Source organism: Hemitrygon akajei, chromosome 2, assembly GCF_048418815.1.
Source record: "Hemitrygon akajei chromosome 2, sHemAka1.3, whole genome shotgun sequence".
NCBI lineage: Eukaryota > Metazoa > Chordata > Chondrichthyes > Myliobatiformes > Dasyatidae > Hemitrygon > Hemitrygon akajei.
This window is the reverse complement of record NC_133125.1, coordinates 152,365,813-152,392,826: the sequence shown is the minus strand read 5'-3', so window position 1 is coordinate 152,392,826 and position 27,014 is coordinate 152,365,813. Positions and strand designations below refer to the sequence as shown.

Sequence of the window (27,014 nt, the reverse complement as noted above, 5' to 3'; positions counted from 1 at the left end):
CTTCACCATTTCATCATGGCTGATTCATTTTCCTGTCAGTCTCCAATCTCCTGCCTTCTCCACATAACCTCTCATGCCCTGACTAATCAAGAACCTATCAACTTCTGCCTTAAATATACCCAATGGCATTGTCCACGGCTGCCTGAGCAATGAATTCCACAGATTCACCACTCTCTGGCTAAAGAAATTCCTCTCATTTCCTTTCTAAATAGATGTCCCTATATTCTGAGGCTGCATCCTCTGGTCTTAGACTCCCCTGACATAGGAAAAATCTCCTCCACATGCATTTAAGGTGAGAGGGGGAAAGTTCAAATGACATGTGTGGGCAAGGTTTCTTTTTAAAACAGAGAGTGGTAGGTGTCTGGAAACTGCTGCCAGAGGTGCAGGCATGATAGAGGCATTTAACAGGCTTAGAGATGCACAAGAATGTGTAGAGAATGCAGACCATAAGAGCATAAAACATAGGAGCAGAATTAGGCTATTCAGCCCATCAAGTCTGCTCTGCTATTCCACCATGGCTGATCCCGGATCCCACCCAACCCCATACACCTGCCTTCTTGCCACATCCTTTGATGCCCTGACTAATCAGGAAACTATCAACTTCTGCCTTAAATATACCCATGGACTTGGCCTCCACCATAGTCTGTGGCAGAGCATTCCACAGACTCACTACTCTCTGGCGAAAAGAATTCCCCCTTGCCTCTGTTCTAAAGTGTCACCCCTCCATTTTGAGGCTATATGCCCTCCAGTTCTTTTTTTTTTTAACTTTTTTTATTGTTTTTAAATAGTTACAGAATAAATGTGTATGAAAAAAAAGTGTTACCCAGCCCCCCTCCCCTTAACCCCTCCCCCCTAACATCCCTATTAAAAAAATAAGAAAGAAAAAAAAAGGGAATGCCTGGATGTTGGAAGATCCCCCACATGCTCCACGGAGTTCTCATTTTTTTTAATATATGTTAAAATTCTTTTTCTTTTTACTGGCCCATTAAGCCCATTAACATTAAAACTTAAAAAATTTAGTAGATTAGTCATTATTTTTTTTAATTATATTACTCCAATCTATAATAATACCTAATCTTTCCACTTTCGTGGTATCCTGGGAAATCTTTATAAAAATCTCCGTGTTGCTATGTGTGTCCCCACCAATCATCCAGGCAAAAAGATAGAAAAAAATTAAAATATAAAGAAAAAAAACCAAAATACCCCCCTACTAATGTTGTGGGAAAAAAAAACACATTACCCCCCTCTGCTGTACGGGTCATGGCAACCGCCATGATTACACACGTGAATCCCGCAGTAACTGATCCACAGCCTCCCAGCCCCCCCGCAACATAAAAAAGTATATGTATAAGAAGAGAAAAAAAAATACTGTTCTCATTTAGTATTTCTAAAATTTTGCTTTTCTCTTCTATAATATCCATAAATGTCCATCACTTCTGTTCCTTGGGTCTATCTTCATCTTTAATCCATTACGTTTGGAAGCCTCTATGTGTAATTAGCGAATAGATGGAAGTTCTTGTACAAACTCCTCCGCTTTTCGATAATCGGAAAAAAAAAATTTTCCCTCCTCCAAAAAAATTATCAGTGTTGCTGGATGACGCATTGTAAATTTATAACCCTTTTCCCATAAGGCTTCTTTCTCTTCAACAGGTTGTAAGCGTAGTCTTCCCGGTATTAGTTTTCTTCATCTTCCTTCTTTGAGGCATAGCTTGACACAGTCCGGAGTCATTTATAAGTAACTTTTAGAAAGTATTGACTAACTTTTCTTATTTAAACATTAATTTATTAACTTTTTACGGGAGAGCTGGGTCCCTGCGTCTCGATCCTACGTCATCACGTGATGTCCCCCTGCCCTCCAGTTCTTGATACCCCCACCAAAGGACACATTCTCTCTACATCCACCCTATCAGGCAGGAAATTGGAAGCTTAAATAGGAAACAGATGTTCTCAGGGAAAAGTACGGGAGAGATAGCCCAGGAAATTATAGACCAGTGAGTCTTACTTCAGTGGTTGGTAAGTTGATGGAGAAGATCCTGAGAGGCAGGATTGATGAACATTAGGAGAGGTATAATATGATTAGGAGAAGTCAGCATGGCTTTGTCAAGGGCAGGTCGTGCCGTAGGAGCCTGACTGATTTTTTTGAGGATGTGACTAAACACATTGATGAAGGAAGAAGAGTAGATGTAGTGTATATGGATTTCAGCAAGGCATTTGATAAGGTGCCTCATGCAAGGCTTATTGGGAAAGTAAGGAGGCATGGGATCCAAGGGGACATTGCTCTGTGGATCCAGAACTGCCTTGCCCACAGGAGGCAAAGAGTGGTTGTAGACGGGTCATATTCTGCATGAGGTCGGTGACCAGTGGGGTGCCTCAGGGATCTGTTCCAGGACCCTTACTCTTCAAGATTTTTATAAATGACCTGGATGAGGAAGTGGAGGGATGAGTTAGTAAGTTTGCTAATGACAAAGAGGTTGGAGGTGTTGTAGATAGTATGGAGGGCTGTCAGAGGTTACAGCGGGACATTGATAAGATGAAAATCCGGGCTGGGAAGTGGCAGATGGGTTTCAACGCACATAAGTGTGAGGTGGTTTATTTTGATAGGTCAAATATGATGGCAGAATATAGTATTAATGGTAAGACTTTTGGCAGTGTGGAGGATCAGAGGGATCTTGGGGTCCAAGTCCATAGGATGCTCAAAGCAGCTGCGCAGGTTGACTCTGTGGTTAAGAAGGCGTACGGTGTATTGGCCTTCATCAATCATGGAATTGAATTTAGGAGCCGAGAGGTAATGTTGCAGCTATATAGGACCCTGGTCATACCCCACTTGGAGTACTGTGCTCAGTTCTGGTCGCCTCACTACAGGAAGGATGTGGAAACCATTGAAAGAGTGCAGAGGAGATTTACAAGGATGTTCAAAGGCAACACGAGTGAGTCTGCAGATGCTGGAAATAAATAAAAACACAAGCTGCTGGCAGAACTCAGCAGGCCAGACAGCATCTATGGGAGGAGGTAGTGACGACGTTTCGGGTCGAAACCCTTCATCAGGAGTGAAGTAACATGGGATGGACGAGGGGGGATAAGAAGTGGGGGGAAGGGATAAAGTAGAGAGCTAGGAAGTGATAGGTTGGAGGGAAATGGGCTGGGGGGGAAGGTGGAGAATTATGGGAAATAAAAGAGAAAGAAAGGTAGGGCTGGGGGTAGATTTATAGTGAAGGGGGAAAAAAGAGAGAGAAAGAGAACCAGACTGAAATAATAGACAGAGATGGGGGTAAGGGGGGGCAGGGGTATCAATGGAGGTCTGTGAGTTGAATGTTCATGCCGGCAGGTAGGAGGCTACCCAGGCGGGAGATAAGGTCTTGCTCCATCGACCTGTGCACGGCCTCATCTTGACAGTAGAGGAGGCCATGGACAGACATGTCGGAGTGGGAGTGGTCTGTGGAACTGAAGTGTGTGGCCACAGGGAGATCCCGCCACTGCTGGAGGACTGAGCACCGGTGTTTGGCGAAACGGTCTCCCAGTCTGCAGTGGGTCTCCCCAATGTACAAATGGCTACATTGTTCAGCAGTCTTATCACAGTTGGAAAGAAGCTGTTCCCAAATCTGGCCGTATGAATCTTCATGCTCCTGAACCTTCTCCCGGAGGGAAGTGGAACAAAAAGTGTGTTGGCTGGGTGGGTCTTGTCCTTGATTATCCTGGCAGCACTGCTCCGACAGCGTACGGTGTAAAGTAAGTCCAAGGATGGAAGATTGGTTTGTGTGATGTGCTGGGCTATGTTCACAATCTTCTGCAGCTTCTTCCAGTCTTGGACAGGACAACTTCCATACCAGGTTGTAATGCACCCTAGAAGAATGCTTTTTACGGTGCACCTATTAAAATTAGTGAGGGTTTTCTTCAGCTTTCTCAGGAAGTAAAGGCGCTGGTGGGTCTTCTTGGCAATGGACTCTGCTTGGTTAGACCAAGTCAGGTCATTTGTCATATTCACCCCAAGGAACTTAAAGCTTTCGACCTGTTCCACCTGCGCACCACTGATGTAGATGGGGTTGTGCGGTCTGCTACTCCTTCTGAAGTCAACAACCAATTCCTTCGTCTTGCTGACGTTGAAGGATAGGTTAATGTCTTCACACCATGCCACCAGGTTCTTAATTTCCTCTCTGTACTCAGACTCATCATTACCCATGATACAGCCTACAATTGTGGTGTCATCAGCAAACTTATATATTGAGTTTGATGGAAACTTGGCTACACAATCATGGGTGTACAGTGAGTACAGCAGGGGGCTGAGTACACAGCCTTGTGGGGCGCCGGTGCTCAGAGTGATAGGGTCTTTTAAGGAGACTTTTGGATAGGTACATGGAGCTTAGAAAAATAGAGGGCTATGGGTAAGCCTAGCAATTTTTAAGGTAAGGACATGTTCGGCACAACTTTGTGGGCCGAAGGGTCTGTATTGTGCTGTAGGCTTTCTATGTTTCTATCTAGTCCTTTCAACATTCAGTAGGTTTCAATGAGATGCCCCCAGCATTTTTCTAAATTCTGGTGAGTACAGGCCTAAAGCTGCCAAGTGCTCCTCATACGTTAATCCCTCATTCTCAGAATCATTCTCGTGAACCTTCCTTGGACTTCCAATGACACATATCCTTTCTAAGATATGGGCCCAATACTGTTGACAATATTCCAAGTGTGTCCTGATTAGTGTCTAATAAAGGCTCAGCATTATGAACCATGTGGAACACAAGAGATTGGATGTCATTAGTTTATTTAATACAACAGAACATTGAGTGTTTTTTAAATATTTTTATATTTTTTATAGAGATCAGGAATACTTTAATAACGGTTAACATGTAGAAACACATATTCCAAGTAATAAATGGAGTCTAACCTCCCAATCTCTTAGTAATTAACATTGAGTGTTGAAGTCTTTACCTGTGCTGTAGTGTCCTATGCTCTTTGCTCCATTGAACCACCTACAACCAGGTAAGGGCATTGTTCATTGTAAGGAGATTCTGCAAGACTGCAGGGATAATGATATCTTTTCTTTTTGTAGTCAATTGAAAATCTTAATGCCTGATCTCTCATCTTTTACCTTAGGGCGGAGTTGGCGGGGTAGAGTATAAGATTTCCTTGACTGCTTTCATCACCATTGCTCTGGTGCATTCTCTGCCGTCCTTTGCAGACAACATGGAGGAAAAGCAAGAAGTGGTGAGTCTTGACATGATGTATTTACACCACATCCTTGGTACAGGATTGTCAAGTGCATGGGGGGATAATTGGGAAAAGACGCTCTTGAAGAGTGCATACCAGACTAATTGGATAGCTGGGAACTGACTGGCTGAAATGCACACCAAACCATGCAGGACAACGAGAGAGTCATGGCCCACAGAAACGTACAGTTCACCACCCAACCATCCACCAACACCAAATCAACATTAATCCCAATTTTTAATCCTCCCCACATTCCCATAATCTCCCCACAAATTCTACCCCTCAGTCTCACACACAAGTGGCAATCTGCAGTGGCCAGTTAACTCACGAAACTGCTCATGTTGGGATATGTGAGAACTTGTAAACTCCACACGGACAGCACCGGAGGTTGTGATCGAACCTGCCACTTTGGCGCAGTGAGGTAGCAGCTCTACCTGTTGCACTACTGTTTTTGAAGCAGCATGTGTCTGCAAGGAGCAAAGGAACCGGTAACATTTAGGCATCCATTGTTATGTGACAAGTAATGTTTACACCATACAATGACTATGTCCATAAGGGAAAATGTGTCCATCTTACCTTTTGCATTCACTGTCACTCCAGTCACCCAGTCTCTCATAGTTAACATCTCATTGACCCAAAACTCAACTGGGTCAGCCACGTAAACAGTATGGTGGCTGGACTAGGTCAGGGTCAGCTCCTGACACCCCAAGGGGAAACCGCTCTTCAAAACGCACTGCACGTACTTGCACAGACTGCTCCATGGGAACAGGGCCACACCTAGGTTTCCCTCCACATCACACCATCCTGACTTGCAAATACATCACCGATCTGGAGCCGTCGATGTGCCTGATTTCCGGAATTGCGCAAAGTGCAGTGGCTCAAGTAGATAGCTCACCAGCACCTTCTGGAGGGCATTTGATGTAGACTATGACCGCTGGTCCTGTCAGTGACTCTGGAATTACCACAAAGTAATATATTTGGAAAAGTTTTGTTCTTTAATATCACATTACATTGGTATCAGAGCTTGGCACTCATTTGCAAGGACGGCAAGGGTTGGCCAATGTAATGTCTGTTCAGCCCAATGCACACTGAAAAAACACTTGCTTCTTGTTTATTACTGTTTACAAGTCCGTTTTACCAACCAGTGTCACAGACATTCATCTTCCTAGCTGAGACTTAAAACTGAGTTAAGTAAATCACTCTGGAGAAGAGTGCTAGTTTCATCCATGTGGTTCATTAATTTCTTCAGGGGTTACTGGTGACCAGCCCCATGGGTTTGGAAGGTGTGGTTGGGTGAGTAATTACGGTCTGAGTAATCGCAGTCTGTTTTGCATATGGCTGTCACTGCAGCCGCTGTGGTAGATCATGCGGCTTTGTCCCGGACTTCTTCAGTGCAGTTGGAGCCACACCCATCCAATAGAGAGCATGCCTTCCTGGTGTTGCTAGGCAGATCAGGAGAGGAGACCTTCCCTGTCTCAGTCAACGTGTCCACCTTCAATATGAACTGCCATCCAAAGCAGCATAAGAAGCGCTTGGCGCAGGATCACCCATTACCTCCAGTTTTGCAGTTTTAAAACTTGTTCTGCATATCATAGAGGCTAATTATTCCCCACACGAGTACGTCGAGGTAGAACAAAAGGAAAAATAATAACTGAGTGGAGAACACAGCATTGAAGTTAGAGAGAACATGCAGAGCCACCAAACAAATAAGATGCAATGGCCATGTCGAGGTAGACTGAGACATCAAGGATTTATCTTCATCATACGAGATCTGTTTGAGAGGCTTTTCACTACAGGGTAGAAGCTGGTGATGTGTGTTCTCAAGCTTTTCGGAGGGGGAGAAGAGAGAATAGATTTTTGAATATGAAACTCTTGAAGAGGTAACTGAAATCTTGCTGAAGCATAATGCTTTTCAGAACAAAAATACTCCACCTTATTACTGCGTTATGTAGAAATGTGGATGGCTTATAGTTGCCTTGGTCTCTTGCACACTTCTCATCAGCTTTAATGGAACGAAATGTGTGCCAGTGTGGTGACTGACACTGTTCATTCCTCTCTCCCAACCACTTGCCCGTTGCAGGAAGACAGCATCAACAAGGCAGTGCGATACCTCTTCGGCAAAGTTGAGTCTATTCAGAGGCCATACGCACTTGCCATCACCTCCTATGCTCTCACCTTGTTCGACCCGACCAGTTTTGAAGCGCAGGCGGCATTTGAAAAGCTGAAAGGCTTGGAAACTTATGACAAAGGTAACTTTCAAAGTCCTTTCCAATCGCTGGCTGTTGGAGTAGTGCAATGTTGAGCATCTAAAATAAGAGGGCACGGGTTGGGAAAGGGGTAAGAGGCTTAGAGAGGATCTCACCCAGAAGGCACTTGGCATTTGGAACTCACTGCCTGAGGCCACAGCAGAGGCAGACACTGAAGAGGTATCTGGACAAAAATTTGACTCCCAAGGCATAGAACATGAGCCATAGCACTGTATAATATAAATCGGAATAGAGTCGTTAATATCTTTATGGTTAGCATTGGCATGATAGGCTGAAGTGCCCTGATTCTGTCCTCTATACAACTACTTGAAGGTGTGAGTGATTCTATGGCTAATCTGTAATGGATACCACTTGTGTACCAACCGTGCAAATAACAAAATGCGTGCGTGTGTATCCAGTTGTGTGCTTATATTTATTGTCTCATTTGGAGCATTCTGAAACAACGACCAACTCTTTCTTCAATAATTCTAATTTCTCGGCTGTCTTGTGGATGGCATCATGGGGAGGGTGGATTTGTGGAAAGTAAAGAGGTTTGTCACGGAATACACCAGGATATGGGGGGAGGGTGGATTTGTGGAAAGTAAAGAGGTTTGTCATGGAATACACCAGGATATTGGGGGGAGGGTGGATTTGTGGAAAGTAAAGAGGTTTGTCACGGAATACACCAGGATATTGGGGGGAGGGTGGATTTGTGGAAAGTAAAGAGGTTTGTCACGGAATACACCAGGATATGGGGGGAGGGTGGATTTGTGGAAAGTAAAGAGGTTTGTCACGGAATACACCAGGATATGGGGGGAGGGTAGATTTGTGGAAAGTAAAGAGGTTTGTCATGGAATACACCAGGATATTGGGGGGAGGGTGGATTTGTGGAAAGTAAAGAGGTTTGTCACGGAATACACCAGGATATGGGGGGAGGGTGGATTTGTGGAAAGTAAAGAGGTTTGTCATGGAATACACCAGGATATGGGGGGAGGGTGGATTTGTGGAAAGTAAAGAGGTTTGTCACGGAATACACCAGGATATGGGGGGAGGGTGGATTTGTGGAAAGTAAAGAGGTTTGCCACGGAATACACCAGGATATGGGGGGAGGGTGGATTTGTGGAAAGTAAAGAGGTTTGTCACGGAATACACCAGGATATGGGGGGAGGGTGGATTTGTGGAAAGTAAAGAGGTTTGTCACGGAATACACCAGGATATGGGGGGAGGGTAGATTTGTGGAAAGTAAAGAGGTTTGTCACGGAATACACCAGGATATGGGGGGAGGGTGAATTTGTGGAAAGTAAAGAGGTTTGTCACGGAATACACCAGGATATGGGGGGAGGGTGGATTTGTGGAAAGTAAAGAGGTTTGTCACGGAATACACCAGGATATGGGGGGAGGGTGGATTTGTGGAAAGTAAAGAGGTTTGTCACGGAATACACCAGGATATGGGGGGAGGGTGGATTTGTGGAAAGTAAAGAGGTTTGTCACGGAATACACCACGATATGGGGGGAGGGTGGATTTGTGGAAAGTAGTGGCTTGTCACAGAATACATCAGGATATAGGGGGTGGAGGAGGGGAAGGTTAGAAATAGCAGATAGAATTTAATTAGGACTAGTGCAAGGTGTTGCACTTTGGGAGACCTGACGTGTGGGGAAAGCATACAATAAATGGTAGTACCATTAGGAGGCACTTGAAATGTTGAACTATTCATCAGTGGCACTGTTTATCATCTACTGTGTCTATCTATCCACCTACCTTACTATCCACCTATCTATCAGCCCACCTACCTACCTACCTACCTACTTATCTGTCTAGCTGTCTACCTACCCCCACCTATTTATCTGCCTACCTATCTGTCTACCTACCTACCTATCTGTCTGTCCATCCGTCTAACTATCTATATACTTGTTTGTTTCTTCATTCATTGATTCATTTGTTTCTGTACCTATTGAGCAGATGGGGTTTGTCAGCCATGCTTGGCAGCTTATCTAGGAGAAGGAAAACTCTGATCTCAAACTCTGCAGCTATGGGGAAGGCTTTGGGAGTAAACCCCGTGGAAAAAATCTGGAGCTAAAGTCCCTAAGACAGTCCTAGGTTGAGTTGAAAAGTGACGGGCAACTCCTGTAACGCCCACTGGTGCAAATCGTATCAGTCTCTGCCGTTCCTCTGCTTTCATCAGCTGTGTGGAGAGAGGGAGTCTGCTGCATGGGCAACAGCTTGCTCTCCCTATCGTATTTCCCTGGCTCGTGTATCGATAATGTTGACAGCTAAGATGCAACTTCCACAGTCAACCCCGACCAATGGAGGCATAGCAGACTGATTTATTATTGCAATTTATAGTTATTTTTCTTGTTTTGCCCTCTTCTGTTGCCACAAAATGCCAACTTCAGTGACATGTGTTAGCAAACCTGATTCTGGCTCTGAAATGTTTGTGTAACAGCTGTTCTGTCAACCACTCCACCAAGATCATTCACAGAGACATTGCACAACTAGTTCCCTCTACCAGACTGCAATCTAACACATCGAGGCTGCTACTGACAACAGAACCTTGTGTCCTCTACATCTGTGTATGCAGCAACAGAGTAATACAGTACAGAAATATGCCCTTCAGCCCATCGAATCCTTGCCGACCGGTTAGCTCATATTTCAATGGATCCAATTTTTATCTCCCAATATTCTTGTCAATTGCCCCAAGAGCCACCTCTCATCTATACAATTCACAGCAGCAATTTAACCCACTGACCTACACGCTGGAGTGCCTCAGGGAAGCCCAGCTGGTCACAGGGAGAAGGTGCAAACTTCACACGGTCAGCACCTGGGGTCGGGATCGAACCAAGGCTTCGCAAGCAGTGAGGCAACGGCTCTACCAGCGGTTTCAGTGGCCTCCCCACCAGGTCTTCATGTTACCATAACGTGCTCTTCCTCACCACATGCTTGTGCTTGAATCACAAAACAGGATCGGGTACTCGCTATTGGAAGGTCGATCCGAAAGTGCTAATTGTGAAAGAAACTCGGCTAAATCAAGTCCCACAGGCACCAGCTATTGAGGTGGAGACCACTGCCTATGCACTGCTGACAGCTGTACACATGAGGGAACTCAATTATGCCAGTGCTATTGTGAAGTGGTTAACGGAACAACGGAACTATGGTGGTGGATTCCGCTCTACCCAGGTAGATCTCGCATAGACCAATACATTCCTCTTAGTGTACACCCAATGGCAGACAGCAGACTGTGAGAAGGAGGACACCACTGTTTTCTTTTAAATGAGAGTGTATCTCCACACTACCCTTGCTGATCCACAGCTCCCTTACATATCAGGAGCCTGTCTCTGTCTGCCTTAAATATATTTGAAGACTTCACTTTCACTGCCCATTGAGGAAGACAACTCCAAATTCTGACAATTCCTGAAACAATTTTGCCCCTCCTTTCTTAAGTAACCATGGCCATTGAACAATGACCCCGACTTCTAGAAGCTCCCACATTGTCTCCACGCCCATTCTGTCAAGATCCCTCAGGATCTTATGGTTCAATACAATCGCTTCTCACCCTTGAAGATACAAGTCTAGTTTGCTCAGAGTTTCTTCCGATGACCTAAGTAGATTAGGACAAATCTCATGGCCAACTTTTACCCAGATTGAAGCAGTGAAGAAGGTGAAAGGAAATCAGTGTGCCAACCACTCACACGTAAAAGGTACAAAAGCCACCATGTTCAAGAATAGTTACTACCCCTCAACATCTTGAACAAAGGAGGATAGCTACACACATTTCATTTTTATCTTGTTACTTCATACTCTCAATAGTTATTGCTATTTATTTATATTTGCATTTGCACAGCTTGTTGCTCACTGATGGCATTTACAGTGACTGTTCTCTAGATTTGCTGAGTATGCCTGTAGGAAAGAGAATCCCATAGAATACATGTGGTGACACGCATGTTCTCTGATAATAAGTTTACATAGAAATTTGAACTTTATCCAGAGGGCTGTAGCTGTGCCTGATTTCATCACTTGGGATTCACATTAATCACATCATTCAGCTGGAGTGAATCAATTCATTGGTCAGTGGCAGCCGCAGTTTAACTCACGCCTTCTCCCTCTTTGTTGCCAAGGATACAACGGTTGCCTTGGAGGCGCTGTCTGAGTACAGCATTGCAACTTTTGAACCTCAAGAGGTCAACATGCAGCTAAAGTTCAGCAGCCCTGGGAGAAGTCACGGGAAAACACTCAAAATACAGAGGAGCAACACATTGGTTCAGGATGAGTTGAAGGTAGGAACTGCATCTAAAGACAGGCCGGGAGTTTCTTATTGGTTCTTCATGAAACTTCACAGTATTTCATCTGCAGGATAAAAAGCACATATTGAAATATGACAGTGTACAAAGTGCATCGAGAAATACCTTTGTAACATTAGGAGGCTTTGATATTCTTCAGGGAGGAAGTCCGGAAGCATTTAGAACAGAGAATGTAGAAGAATACAGCATGGGACAGGCCCTTCAGCCCACAATGACTGTGCTGAACAGGATGATAAATGAAATGAAATCAGATCTCTTCATGCTCTCTGCATGTTCACGTACCTCACCAAAGGCCCTTTAAATGCCGCTATTGTATCAGCTTCCAGCACTACCCCGTGCAGATTTCTTCAGGTACCTACTTCCCCCTGTGTACTTCTGGAATCCCTCCTGGGATTCCAGAGGAGTGGTTGAGAAAGTTCTTCATCTGCAGAGAAATACTGTGGACTTCCTGTTGCTGGTGAGGGTGGAACAGGTGGCAGACTCCTTACTGACAGACAAACCGGGGCATTGATGTGCAGTGGGTTGGGAATCAAGTACCCAGTGGATTGGATGTGGGCTGGGCAACTGAGACAGTGTCACCTGCTTTGTGATGGTGTCCACTGTGTGCTCTGTTCCCTAAGGATAAAAGAGAATATAGAGGAATGCAATGTTCAACCTCCACGTCAGATCCTATCCAAGACATCTTCAAGGAGTGGTGTCCTCAAGGACCCCCACCACTCAGGATATGCCCTCTACTTATTGTTGCCATCAGGAAGGAGGTTCACTCTCAGTGATTCAGGAACGGCTTTTGCCCCTCCGCCGCAAAGTTAACAAATTTCACAACTTATGCTGGTGATATGAAACTTGATTCTGATTCCCGCTGTCTGTGTGGAGTTTGCACCTTCACCCTGTGACAGTGTGAGTTTCCACGTAGTGCCGGTTTCCTCCCGCATCGCAAAGGCATGTGGGTTGGTAGGTTGCTTTGCCATTGTAAGTTGCTCCTGGTGTATGGCTGAGGGTTAGAATCTGGGCATAGCTGATGAGAATGTGAAGAGAATAAAACAGGATTCATGTAGGATGTGCATAACTGGGTGCCCAATAGATTCGATGGGCTGAAGGGACTTTTTGCATGTTGTATAATTGTGACTCAGTGCATAAGTTGGTTTGCAGTGTGAGAACACAGGAATCTGGGGGCAATTTGTTTTGATCCTGACCACGGAACAAATACAGTGGCAGTTGTACATGGTTCAGAGAATTAGCCTGTTGCTAACTACACAATCCTGTCACACTGCCCACGACTATTTCATTATCCTGACCGATTGCAAAACCTGGTGCAGCAACTTGAATGAACAGGAATGTAAGAAGCTGCAGAGAGAAGTGCACTCAGCCCTATACATCACGGACACATCCCTCTCCACCATCGGTAGTGCCTCTGGGAGGCGCTGCTCGAGAAGGCAGCTTGTATCGTCATTAATCTTCACCATCCAGGACATGCCGTCTCGTGCCAGCTTCAAGCACGAGGTCCGAAAACAACTACAACCCTTCAACCATTCAACCTGCAGATCCGTAATCGGAATCAGAGTCAGGTTTAATATCACCGGCATATGTCGTGAAACTTGTAAACTTTACGGCAGCAGTACCATGAAGTACATGATAACATAGAGAAGAAAGCTGGACATTAAGTATATATGTATCTATTAAATAGTTAAGTTAAAATAAATAGTGCAAAAAACACAGGAATAAAAAGGGAGTAAGGTTGTGTTCATGGGTTCAATGTCCATTTAGAAATCGGATGGCAGAGAGGAAGAAGCTGTTCCTGATTCACTGGCTGTGTGCCTTCAGGCATCTGCACCTCCTTCCTGATGGTAACGTGAGAAAAGGGCATGTCCTGGGTGGTGGGGATTCTTAATGATGGACGCTGCCCTCCTAGGGCACCGTTCCTCTACCTCAGTATAGCTAAACTATGACAACTTTGACCACTTTCCAATACGATGGGCTTTCGTTTTGGAATCTGGTCGTTCTTGTTTGAGGAAAGTATAATTGATTGTGCTGTGATTTACGTGACACTTTGTGTCTGTGATGCTGCTGCATCTTGGTTCATCATTGTACCCATGCAGACATGTACATGTGTCAATACACTCTCCTTTTACTTACCTTTTACAGTTCCAGCTGGGCGACAATATTAACGTTGAAGTGACGGGCACAGGAAACGGAACACTCAGTGTGAGTAAAGGTTTTCTAGCCTCTAACTTTATTAAGTCTTGAACCATGCCCAGAGTGAGGTCATTGCTGATGTCCATTGGCCATCACTGCTTTCCTTTAAGAAGCTGGGGGATGAGTTGTTTCCTTGAACAGGTCCAGTGCTGCTGGGAAGGTGCTCTAGGACTCAGTGACGCTGACGGATCATTGACTTACTTACAATCCAGGATGGGGTGTGACTCGGAGCAGTGATGCTCCCACACACTTTCTTGGTGGGAGAAGCCGTGGGTTGAGGAGGAACTCGTGGAATGACCTGGGTGAGTAACCACAGTGCACTTTACGTGGTACACCCTGCAGTCACTGTATTTATGGTTTATAGTGGCAGACAATTAAGTGGACTGGTGTTCAGTTTATCAAGAACCCAAAATCGGGGGACCATGCATACAATCATATTGACAAACTTAAACTAATGCAGGGGAAACATAATTTTTAGCAGAATGTGGAATATTTTCCAACATGAAGGATATGAGGATGAGAAAGCATCCTATCTGGGTGGATTTGAGGGCAACTCTGCCCAGGACTGCAGTGAGATGTGGACACAACCCAGTGCAAGCTAGCCTCCCTTCCGTGGACTTTGTCCACACTTCCCGATGCATTGGAAGGCAAACATAATCAAAAACCCCTCCCATTCCAGTCATTCTCTCCTCTTTCATCTTGCATTGGGTAGAAGATAAAATGGAACTGATGCTATCAGGCTCAAGGACAGCTTCTACCCAATTATTATCTGACTCTTAACCAGATAACTCTTTTGCTAAAGATAAATCCATGGTATCTCAATTTACCTTGTGGTGGCCCTTCCGCTTTATTTGTTCACCTCACTGACCTTTCCCTACAGTGCAACACCAGATACTGTGTAGGAGCCATGTATCTGCTTTGTGTTCTGTGTTGCGCATTGATTGTGGTAATTCATCAGGTGAGTGAGGGCATGGTTAAAGCGACGGGAATAAGTTTTGTATTCTTGCTTATTTCATGGCAGTTTGTAGCTTGGGACCGCAGAGGTCATAACTTCACTGACCACTTAATACCATTTAATATCACTTCAAGATTGTATAACCATATAACAATGACAGCACAGAAACAGGCCATCTCAGCCCTTCTAGTCCGTGCCGAACGCTTACTCTCACCTAGTCCCACCCACCTGCATTCAGCCCATAACCCTCCATTCCTTTCTTGTCCATATACCTATCCAATTTTACTTTAAATGACAATATTGAACCTGCCTCTACCACTTCTACTGGAGGCTCGTTCCACCAGCTACCACTCTCTGAGTAAAGAAGTTCCCCCTCGTGTTACCCCTGAACTTTTGCCCCTTAACTCTCAACTCATGTCCTCTTGTTTGAATCTCCCCTACTCTCAATGGAAAAAGCTTATCCACATCAACTCTATCTATCCCCCTCATAATTTTAAATACCTCTATTAAGTCCCCCCTCAACCTTCTACACTCCAAAGAATAAAGACCTAACTTGTTCAACCTTTCCCTGTAACTTAGGTGCTGAAACCCAGGTTACATTCTAGTAAATCTCCTCTGTACTCTCTCTATTTTGTTGACATCCTTCCTATAATTCGGTGACCAGAACTGTGCACAATACTCCAAATTTGGCCTCACCAATGCCTTGTACAATTTTAACATTACATCCCAACTCCAATACTCAATGCTCTGATTTATAAAGGCCAGCACCAAAAGCTTTCTTCACCACCCTATCCACATGAGATTCCACCTTCAGGGAACTATGCACCATTATTCCTAGAGCAAACACGAGGAAATCTGCAGATGCTGGAAATTCAAACAACAACACACAAAATGCTGGTGGAACACAGCAGGCCAGGCAACATCTATAGGAAGAAGCACTGTTGACGTTTCGGGCCGAGACTCTTCATCAGGACCATGATTTCACCATTATTCTGAGATCACTCTGTTCTGTTGTATGTTTGCTAATTTTTAAATAACAATCAAAATAAGGAATTTGACTATTTGGAACAATCATTTCATAGGAGATAAGGGTGAGTCACACGTATATAACAAATACGCCTGAAGTCGCAGGCTGGCGGCAATTCTTTAGTTTTGATTTTGGATCAGTTTTGTCACTACATTTTGTCAGCAAAGATTTTGGCAGGTGTACCAAACGAACATCAGCACTTGGATGTGTCTGAGAAATTGGAGGCATCAGCCTGGAGCAGCTTGTGGCAAGTAACAACCTTTCCTTGTTGCTTCATGCTGTGTGTTTGGATTTGAAACACAGTTTTGAAGTGTTCAGATGTCGGTGTGTCCAATTTCGTGGACGTGAAAGCCATCGTGGTGGGTTCCTGAAGTGTTCGCTGCTCGGTTCTGTTAGAAATGCTGAAGAATTGAAATAGTTACCTCTGTCATTGAAAAGCTGAATTGAAACTGCCATTGTTTTTTGATGTTTGCGCACTAGAAGACAGTGACCTTGAAACTAAGAGAAATTAAATAATCATACCATGTTGAAGGTCAGCTCCCTGAGGGAAATGAAAATATTTACAAAGTCAGAGAACCAGCTGTGACAACTGAAAAGGTACAGGATAAGTTACCCAGTGTGCCTGATGTGAGTGGCGCAGGTTCTGTTGTTAGTAAGATGTCCTGTGCATCTAATATCACATTGATTCGCATTGAAATTGAGGCTGATTTACCTGTTATATGCAAGAAAACAAATATTGACGGATAAGCAGGCCTTGGAGAAAAAGGTGGAACAGCTTCAAAGAGACAGGAACAGCTTCAGAGAAATCAGGAAGAACAGGCAGAGCAGCTTAAGTTGCAAAAAGAAATTGTAGCCAAGATGGCCAGAGTTGAGGTGCCGTGGACTGTAAGTGCTGTGGGCGCTAAGTGTACTCCAGCTGAGCAGTTCCGGTGTTGACATGGAACAGAGAAAATCCAGCATGCTCATTGTCAAGGTGAATTCATCTGAGGGTCAAATGTCTATGAGCCATGAGTTTGAACCCCAGCAGGTAGTTCATTTGCAGCCTGCACTGAAGAGTTACTCCAAACTTGTGCAGTATCCAATAGCGCAAGGTGCTTTGGAGAACATTGATTTACAGTTTGATGGCACCCGTGTTTCAGATGATAAAGGTCTAAATGCTGCACTGGAGGTCATTAAGACAGAAACAGAAATAATGAGCTTGGTGATGCAACAACAACGCACTGCCTCTCTGCCTAAAAGAGAGATTCAAATCTTCGATGGTGATCCACTGCAGTATCATTCATTTTTGAGGGCTTTCAAGAATAGCATTGAAGGCAAGACTGAAGATTATGGTGACCGTCTCTATTTTCTTGAACAGCACCCTGAAGTTTACCCTAGAGAGCTTGTCAAAAGCTGCCAGTGGGTCAGACCAGAGCAAGGATATCTGAAGGCCCAAGCTTTACTGCAGGAACCCTTAAGCAATGAGTGCAAACCTGCTGCGGCCTACGTGAAAAAGGATCTTTCTTGGCCCCATATCAAATTGGAAGATGTGACAGCTCTTTAAGACTGCAGTCCCTTCCTTAGAAGTTGTTGCAATGCCGTGGAAGACGTGCAGCCATGCGGGAGTTCAACATACCTGCTAATACGAAGAATGTCATAAATAATTTGCTCGATGAACTTGGAAAGAATGAGATTGGTGGTGTATGAGCTGCAGGAGAGGCACAACCGTAAGGTTACTTTCACTGACATTGTTGATTTTATTGAAAGGCGAGTGGAGATTGCTGCACACACAGTGTTTGGAAAGAAATACACTGCTATATCGCTGACAGTAAGTAAAGGTGTGAACAAAACTGCGTCACAAACTCGTTTTCAAGTTAACGAAAGCAGCTTTGCTACAATGCTGGCTACTGTGGAAAGAGAAGCTGAAACTGAGCCCAGAGCTGATGAAAACGTTGCAGATTCGAAACAAGCTATGAATGAAGGAAACACAGCGGCAGGTACTGCCCTGGTTTCTGGTGATCATGGTTGTAAACTTCCCGTAATCCCAGTTCAGGTGAAGCCTAAGAAAAGTAACAAGACAGTGGTTACTTATGCTTCCCTAGATCAAGGAAGTGCATTAAGTATTGCCCAGACCGCCTCATGAAAAAGCCTAGGCTGACAGAAGGAATATTCTCTTACACACAATGGGTCAAGAGAAGATTGTGAATAGCTACGTTGTTTCTGGGTTGGAAGTGGCTGGCTTAGACAGTGAAAGCTATTGTGAACTGCCTAACACAGGGAATATCCCTCGTCAGACAGACATTCAGGAATGTCTCACCTGAAGCATGTTTATTTGCCCGAAATTGAGCTGTTGATGGGGATGAATGTACCAAAGGTGTTTGCGCTATTGCAAGTGAATCGCAGTGTTAGAGTTGAACCATATGCAGTCAGAACAGTGCTGGGTTGGACTGCTGATGGACCATTAAAAGGAGACTATGGTGGTAGAAGAGACTACGCTTGGCTGAAGCTAAAAGGTAATGGGACTTCAGTTTTCAACTTGGATGAGCTTTGGCTTCAGCGATTCAAGACAGATCTTCCTGAATGCAGTCAAGAGGGACAACTTGGTTTGGTAGAAGAAGACCAGAATGGGCGCTTACCAAAAGAGGACAATTGTGTAAATCAACAGGTCAGGTAGCATCTCTGGAAAAGAGTCACACAAGTATAACAACTCTGTCTGAGGTGGCAAATGTTTTGATTTTCAAAGAATTCAAAGTACCTTTATTATCAAGTATGCATGTAGCATAAAATAGAGATTTGTCTTCCCACAGACAGCCATGAAACAAAGAGCCATAGAGCGTGATCAAAGAAAACCATCAACCTCCGCCCCATGGGCAAAAAAAACGTAATCCTGCAAATGGCAACAGAAAAGGTGAGCGAAAACACTGAAAATGAAACGCAAAATCAAAAGGCATATTCAGTTCCGCTCAGTGTTGCATATGTGCAGGCCGGCCTGATTCGGAATTGCCCAAACTAGCAAAAAAGTAGTGACCAGACAAACTAGAAACATATCATAAACCTGAATTAGAGTTCACAATCCACAAATTGCACTAATTAAATCTTGCTCAGGCACCATCCTCCGACAGCATGTGGGAGAGGGAGAGAGATGCAAGGACCGTCCTTCGGAGACAGCGAGAGAGACCATCAGACACAGACACCCCACACTGGCAACAGCGAGCAAGAGGCCCGTAGACGGCACTGAACACTCGCTCGCCTTCCTCACTCACCTCGATGATTGCAGCCTTCCTCGATACTTTAGTCAGCGGGATGGGTGAGAGATGGTGCCGATCATGGGCTTGTGCCCCGTCTCCTGGCTTCCTGGCCTCCATGCCGTGTGCTTTGCTCACCGCCTCGTGGGACCCTCTCGGAGACAGCAAGATCGCCCAATCAGCCCAAAAACACACCACCAGGATGTGGATAACAGGCTCCAACAATAGCAGAACTACATCTGAAATAAAATGAAGACATAAAAAAAAATAATTGCTTTGTGACCCGTCTTGCAGATGCCACCTTTGGTAGCATTGTTCTCTGGTGCCATTTTCTTCTGGATGATCAGTTTTGCTCTGCAGACTGCATTCTGTTTTCTCATTCCTGCAAAGATGTTCTTGTGTATGGCATAATCAGTATGGATGACACCAGACTGTATCTTAGTACATATGTTAATAATAAAGCCATGTGCCAATTCCAGCTCTAGATACTTCCAAGTTAAGCTCATGTCATTTCTTATACTTCCCATGACCTAGAAGGAGGCCATTTCACCCATCAAGTCTATGCTGTCTCTCAGAAGAATCCCACCTGTCTCATTTGCCTCATCTTTCTCTGTAACCTATTCACTCCAGATTCAATCAGGCCTCCACCACCCAGGTTTTCCCATTCACTTGCACATTATGGACAATTTAGAGTATCCACTGAACCCACCAATAAGCTCCCAACTTTGGGATGTGGGAGGAAAAGGCCTCCCCGCCACTGAATGTATCTGCAAGGAGCACTGCCATAAGGAAGCAGCATCCATCATCAAGGAGCCTTAATAATCAACAATCCCCCACCAACCATGTCTTTTTTTTCTCATTGTTGTTGCCATCACAAAGAACGTAAAGGAGCCTTGGGTCCCAATCCACCAGGATCAGGAACAGTTATTATCCTTCAACCATTAAGCTCCTGAATCAATGTACATAACATCACTCACCTCACTCTGAACTGATCACTCAACACAACACAAGGCATCACCTTCAAAGACTTTACAACTTTTTATGTACAGTGTGTATGTATGTATTAAGGGATCTATCTATCTATCCATTGACCAGTCTACCTAATCTATTGATCTATTTATCTATTTGTTTATTGATTTGTCTGCCAATTGCTCTATCTATCCATCAACCTATCTACCAATCTGAATGTCTATCAATCTATTGATCTAACTACCTGTCCCTCATTTTGTCTGTCTATTGATCGGTCTATCGGTTTTTTCTATTCAGTGATCTGTCTATCTATCTATCAATCTGTTTATCATTTTGTCTGTGTCTATTCATCAATCTGTCTATCTATTGATCTGTCTAGCTATCAAACTGTCTGTCTATCCATTGATCTATTGATTTGTCTATCAATTTGTTAATCTATTTATCGATCTGAGCAACTATCTATCAATCTGTGTATTTATCAATTTGTCTATCTATCCACCCACCCATCTATTTATTTATTTATTTATTTATTCATTTGATTTTTTGTTGATTAATTTGCTGCGTTTTCCAGATGCACTTTTTTTGTTTGCGCGCTGGTTGCTTGTCAGTCTTCATTGTTTTTCATGATTCTATTAATACTTCTTTGTTCTACTATGAATGCCCACAAGGAAATGCATCTCAGGGTACTATATGGTGACAGATACAAACTTGGATAATGAATTTACTCTGAACTTTGAAAGCAGAGCATCGGGGGGACACACGAGCTGGGGATTGAACTGGGTTCACTGGAGCGGTGAGGCAGCAGCTTCACTGACCGTGGCACTGGGCCACCAGCATCACGTGAACAGGACTCGGGTGCAGTAGCTCACCGCTTTAACTGGGATTCATTTGTGGAATTTGTAGATTCTGAAATCGTACCGGGTTCTGGAAGAAACGGGAAATACCTGCGGCTATTTGCGGCTGGAAGTAACAGTCCGAGGCAAGGTGGACTACACAGGTGAGGAACTGAAGGCGTAGTGTGAAAGGTTTTGGTGGAGGAGGAGATCAGTAGCACATCATTGTCCACTGGTTCAATGATGGTAAGCCCCCCCCCTCCCTGTTCCTCATCTCTTCCACCGGTCCAACATCTTTCTACAATTATTTACGCATCAGCTTGCACTCCATTTCTGAGCCTCATTCTAAATGAGGTTATCACTTTTGGCAGTGTTGAGTAGAAAGGATGGGGGTCATGTTGCAGCGGTTAAGAGTTAGGTAAGGCCATATCTGGAGTATTGTGTTTATTTCTGGTCGCTGCAATACGGCAAGGATGAGAAAGCTCCAGAGAGTGTGCAGAAGAGGTTCACCAGGATGTTGCCTGGCTTGGGAAGCACGGGGTTAACTACGAGCAGAAGTTGGAGAAACTCTGACGTGTCAGAGTTTGAGGTGTGATTTGATAGCAGTTTATAAAGTTATGAGACGAATATATATGTCAACGATTTTTTTCTCTTCTACCATTTTATTTAAAATGTCAAATAGGTTTAAGGTGAGAGAGGGAAATTTAAAGTAGAGGCATATTTTTACATAAAGAGTGATAGGTCCTGCAAAAGGATGTGATCAAAACAGATACAGGCACATTTTAGAAAGGCACATTGAGCAGAGAGGGAAGAGGGTAAGGGGGGTTGCGCTGGATCATGTGCGGGCTGATGGGATTAGTTACACTGGCAACATGGTGGGTGCTGACACAGAGAGCCAAAGGGCCTGTTCTTGTGCTGTCCTATGTTCCATGTTCTTTTCCAGCAACTCGCAATATTCCCCTGCTCCAGACTCCTGTCTTGGGACAACCTTTAAAAGCTGAGTGCAGTCAGCTCCTGGGCAAACCCACAATGCGGCACTTCTTCTAACAGTGCGTACATTGGTCAGGATTTTAGCCATCGGGTCTTGGCAGGAATAAAGCCACAAGTCGCCAGAAATACTCAGCAGACTGGGTGTAGAGATTCAGAGTGAGCTAATTGCCTCATGTTGGTGACCTTGCATTGGAATTCTGTTTACTGGTCTACCCCTTTCTGTGTTCCAGGATGACCAGACCTTCCGGCAGTATGTGTCTCTCTAGCTCTTTATCTCTGTGGCAAGCTGCACTAGTCAGGTCCTCTTTAGTTAAGAACAAGTGGAGAGAATTAATAGAACCATGAGGTGTGTCTGTATTTGGAATGGAAGTGGTCCGGGCAGATACATTAACATTTAAAGGGTACTTGGGCAGGTACGTGGATAGAAAGGAATAGATATAGGCCAAATGAGGCAATAGATGTCTTAGTTGGCACTGACCAGTTAGGCTGAAGGTTCCTGTGCTGTATGACTCTGTCGATTTCATTGTGGTTGTAAACTTCTTTCTCCACCGCACAGCACCAGGGCTCAGTCAGATGAATGAATAGTTCATCATCCTAATGAATTTGCGTTTGAAAATCTCAAGGGCATAAGATCATTCAGCCCATTGAATCTCTGCCAGTTCACAGAGCAATCCCATCAATCCTGAGCTCTCAGTTCCCTGTATTCTCTCTCACAGACGTTAACTCCTCAGCATCACTTCCAAGGTCCAATAAACTCACATGTCATTGCAATGTGGGGAGGAAAGAAGCTATGTGGAGACAGGGTGCCAGAGGTTAGGATTGAATTTGGGCTGCTGGAATTTTACCCGGCTTGGTACCGTTCTCTTTAGTCAAGAACTAGAAGCTGTAAATTTAAGCTCAGAGGGAAGAGATTTAATCGGAACCCTAAGGCAACTTGCTCAGCCAGAGTGAGGTTCCAAAGGAAACGGTTGAGGCAGGTACCGTATGCCAGATTGGCTGAGTGTGGCATCTATGTGCGGTGAAGTTGGCCGTAGGAAGAGTTTGCACCTCAAGCCTCAAGGGACAGCTGCTCCTGGAGTGAAGTTGAGGCGCCAGATGCAAAGTGCACCCAGAGTGGCGCTTGACTTTTGGAAAAAAGGTTGGGTTGCAGGAAACTGAGTGTCGGCTGCGGGATGGGATGGATACAATTCTGCCAGAAACTGACATTGACTTGATGGGCAGAATGGTCTCCTTCTAAGCTGTAAGGAAATATGTGTATGGTGACTACAAGTTCATCTCTGAAACCAAGATCCTAGCGTCAAGGTACATAAGATCAAAAGTGAGCTCACAGGCAGAGGGAAGACCACAAGCTCTGAGTTCTTGGCTGCTTTTAAACTCTCTTGGTGAACTGGAACACTTTAACTAACAGAGATGTCTCCTTTCCTGTAGTTATTGACTACTATGACTATGAAGACTTAGACTTTGCAGCGGACCAACCGGTCAGTGGGATAGGCTGGTTCGACCTACGATCACGAAGCAGGAGGCAGGCTCCGGCTGCAGATAACGCCGAGGTCCTTTATTACGAGGTCTGCTTCTGGTCAGTGTCACTAATCCTCTATCACTTTGGATCAGGAGCAAAGGGAACGTAGTGGTATCACGATTGTGTTTTGGGGTCAGCTATTCAGGAATAATAATCAGTTAGTCTGAGATCAAATATTACGCAGAAGAAGTGAGTTGTAAAGAGCTCCACAGAGGCACAGCTAGTTCAGCCCCTGCCTCACAGCTCTAAAGATCCAGGTTCGGAACCGGCTTCCGGTGCTGACTCTGTGATCATGTGAGTGTTCGCGGGTGCTTTGGTTTCCTTGCAGTTCGTTAGGTTAATTGTCCACTGTAAATGGTCCCTGGTTTGTGGCTGGGTGGTAGAATGTTGGAAAATTTGATGGGATTGTGGGGAGAATACAATGCGACCAGTGCTAGATAAATGTGGTTGTGTCGTTTAATAGTCCCATTTCCCTGCTGTATGACTCAGTGACTCACTCCCTTTGTGGGAGCACACTGGGTTCCCCATGAACCTGGAACCAATTGCTAACCACGGATACAACGCTGTCCCAGGTGCGCACGGTTCGCGGGAACAATACTCGGGGTGTCAGCCTGCTGCCCACTTACACAACCGCGACACGGAACCCACTGCTGTTCGATGTCCTGACCATTCCATCGTGCTCAGGTACACCAGCAGCGTAAGAAGCTGCAGAGATCCGTGGACTCAGGCTCATCCCTCACCGGCAGTACCTCCATCGGGTGTTCTCCCAGGCGGGCAACGTTCATCGCCAGAGATCCCCACATGCCACATTGCAATCATTGTATGTTGTGTCAGGCAGGAGTTCTGCTGGTGTAGGTACCACAGCAGAATCTGGGAGCTGATCATTTCCAGCTAACTCCTTGGCCAGTCGGTAGGAGAGGGTGAGAAATGACAGGCTTTACACTAGCTTTCAATAACTACTCATTAACTTCAGTTTATTTGGTAAATTAGTAGGTTTTGGAAAACTTCACAAAGTGAGGTAATGCACCACTGGATGGTTTTGGAGGCTGAGTCAGAGGTTTGGGTTCAGCTCATTAAATCAGTTACAGTGACCCCGATTGTGGTTGGGAAAGCTGTACATCATCCCTTCTCCCTCATCTTCACACTAACATTCTCACAGGTGACTCTGCAGCCCTGAGCCACACACACAACCACCGGCGTTTCAGCAGCTAATACATTTAAGGGATTTTGCAGATGACACAAAGACTGGCTCAACAGTAATGATAATATCCCAATGAATAAATTCTCCGTTACTCTCCAATGATCTGACAGTCTTGGGATAGCGGTGACAGGTATTTTTGTTGGGTTTTGTAGACGTTACTACCAGCTCACTTTTTTAGATGTTACACTGATATTATGTCAGTTAGTGAATGTGAAGTGAGACTCAATGAAATTCAAGAGAGACTGAGATAGAGGGCTCTAGTGAGTTTTAGAGATCAGAATCCGAATTAGAACCAGAATCAGGTTTATTATCATCGACACATGTTGTAAAATTGTTGTTTTGCAGCAGCAGTACATTGCAATACACAATAAAAATATTAAAAGTTGCAATAAAAACTAATGCAAAAGAAGAACAGCCAGACATGGGCTGCTCTGATGGCAGAGGGAAAGAAGTTGTTCCTAAAGTATTGAGTGTGGGTCTTCAGGCTCCTGTTAATAATGAGAAGAGGGCATGACCCGGATGATGATAGACTTCTTGAGGCGCAATCTTTACATGATGTCCATGACTGTGGGGTGCACTGTTCCCATGATGTCCATGACTGTGGGGTGCACTGTTCCCATGATGTCCATGGTTGTAGGGTGCACTGTTCCCATGATGTCCATGATTGTGGGGTGCACTGTTCCCATGATGTCCATGACTGTGGGGTGCACTGTTCCCATGATGTCCATGGTTGTGGGGTGCACTGTTCCCATGATGTCCATGACTGTGGGGTGCACTGTTCCCATGATGTCCATGACTTTGGGGTGCACTGTTCCCATGATGTCCATGGTTGTGAGGTGCACTGTTCCCATGATGTCCATGACTTTGGGGTGCACTGTTCCCATGATGTCCATGGTTGTGGGGTGCACTGTTCCCATGATGTCCATGACTGTGGGGTGCACTGTTCCCATGATGTCCATGGTTGTAGGGTGCACTGTTCCCATGATGTCCATGACTGTGGGGTGCACTGTTCCCATGATGTCCATGGTTGTGGGGTGCACTGTTCCCATGATGTCCATGACTGTGGGGTGCACTGTTCCCATGATGTCCATGGTTGTAGGGTGCACTGTTCCCATGATGTCCATGACTGTGGGGTGCACTGTTCCCATGATGTCCATGGTTGTGGGGTGCACTGTTCCCATGATGTCCATGACTTTGGGGTGCACTGTTCCCATGATGGAACTGGTTGTAGGGTGCACTGTTCCCATGATGTCCATGACTGTGGGGTGCACTGTTCCCATGATGTCCATGACTTTGGGGTGCACTGTTCCCATGATGTCCATGGTTGTGAGGTGCACTGTTCCCATGATGGAACTGGTTGTGGGGTGCACTGTTCCCATGATGTCCATGACTGTGGGGTGCACTGTTCCCATGATGTCCATGACTGTGGGGTGCACTGTTCCCATGATGTCCATGGTTGTGGGGTGCACTGTTCCCATGATGTCCATGACTGTGGGGTGCACTGTTCCCATGATGTCCATGGTTGTGGGGTGCACTGTTCCCATGATGTCCATGACTTTGGGGTGCACTGTTCCCATGATGTCCATGGTTGTGGGGTGCACTGTTCCCATGATGTCCATGACTGTGGGGTGCACTGTTCCCATGATGTCCATGACTGTGGGGTGCACTGTTCCCATGATGGAACTGGTTGAGACAATAACCCTCTGCATTCTCCTGCAATACTTTGCAGTGGGGCTTTCACACCAGGCAGTGGTACAATCAGATAGAGTGTTTTCCACAGTACACCTGCTACAGTCGTTGGTGGTGACATACCAAATCTTCCAAACTCCTAACAAAGTTTAGCCGCTGGTGTGCCTTCTTTGTGAATTTAAAGTGGTCCCCCCACCCCTCCTTCCCCTTGTGTTTAAAGAGGTCTCCAGTAAGTTTAAAGGGCATGTAGGAAACATCACCCGCTAACCCAGATGCTTTGTCATTCTGATTTCTGAATTATTGGAGAGTAGACTATTGGAGGTTTGCTCTACATCATTGCTTTAAAAATCAGATATCAATGTTCCAGATTTTGTTCCATCCTGTTTGCCTGCTGTACACAAACCTTCATCTGCAGGACAGTTCTTTTCAACCTGCAAAGATTAATTTGCCCTGTTTAAAAACTCTCATAATTAATTGCTTCACATCTTAAATTAAATGATATTGCAAAGCCCTCTAAGCCCAACACACACACATACATCCTGGAGGAAGTTTCGAAGGTCAGGCAGCATCAACAGAGGGAAATAAACAGTCGATCTTTCATCTCTCAGTCCAAAATGTCAACTATTTATTTCCCTGCCTAATCTGCAGAGTTCTTCCAGCATTTTTTTTTTTT

At 44.9% G+C, this 27,014-nt stretch overlaps 1 protein-coding gene across 2 annotated transcripts in view; it reads left to right on the top strand.

The window, feature by feature from the left end:
• The window catches only part of LOC140716971 (complement C4-like), a 128,260-nt gene that overhangs the window by 86,550 nt on the left and 14,696 nt on the right, over positions 1-27,014 (top strand). The window contains exons 27-33 of one of the 2 annotated variants that reach the window (XM_073030173.1): positions 5,086-5,196; positions 7,280-7,448; positions 10,406-10,620; positions 11,559-11,717; positions 13,884-13,943; positions 21,013-21,106; positions 23,361-23,508. In XM_073030173.1, the coding sequence (XP_072886274.1) occupies positions 5,086-5,196; positions 7,280-7,448; positions 10,406-10,620; positions 11,559-11,717; positions 13,884-13,943; positions 21,013-21,106; positions 23,361-23,508 (956 nt within the window). Of the gene's footprint in view, positions 1-5,085; positions 5,197-7,279; positions 7,449-10,405; positions 10,621-11,558; positions 11,718-13,883; positions 13,944-18,702; positions 18,804-21,012; positions 21,107-23,360; positions 23,509-27,014 lie in introns of those variants that run through there. The other variant, XM_073030181.1, reaches the window with a different exon arrangement.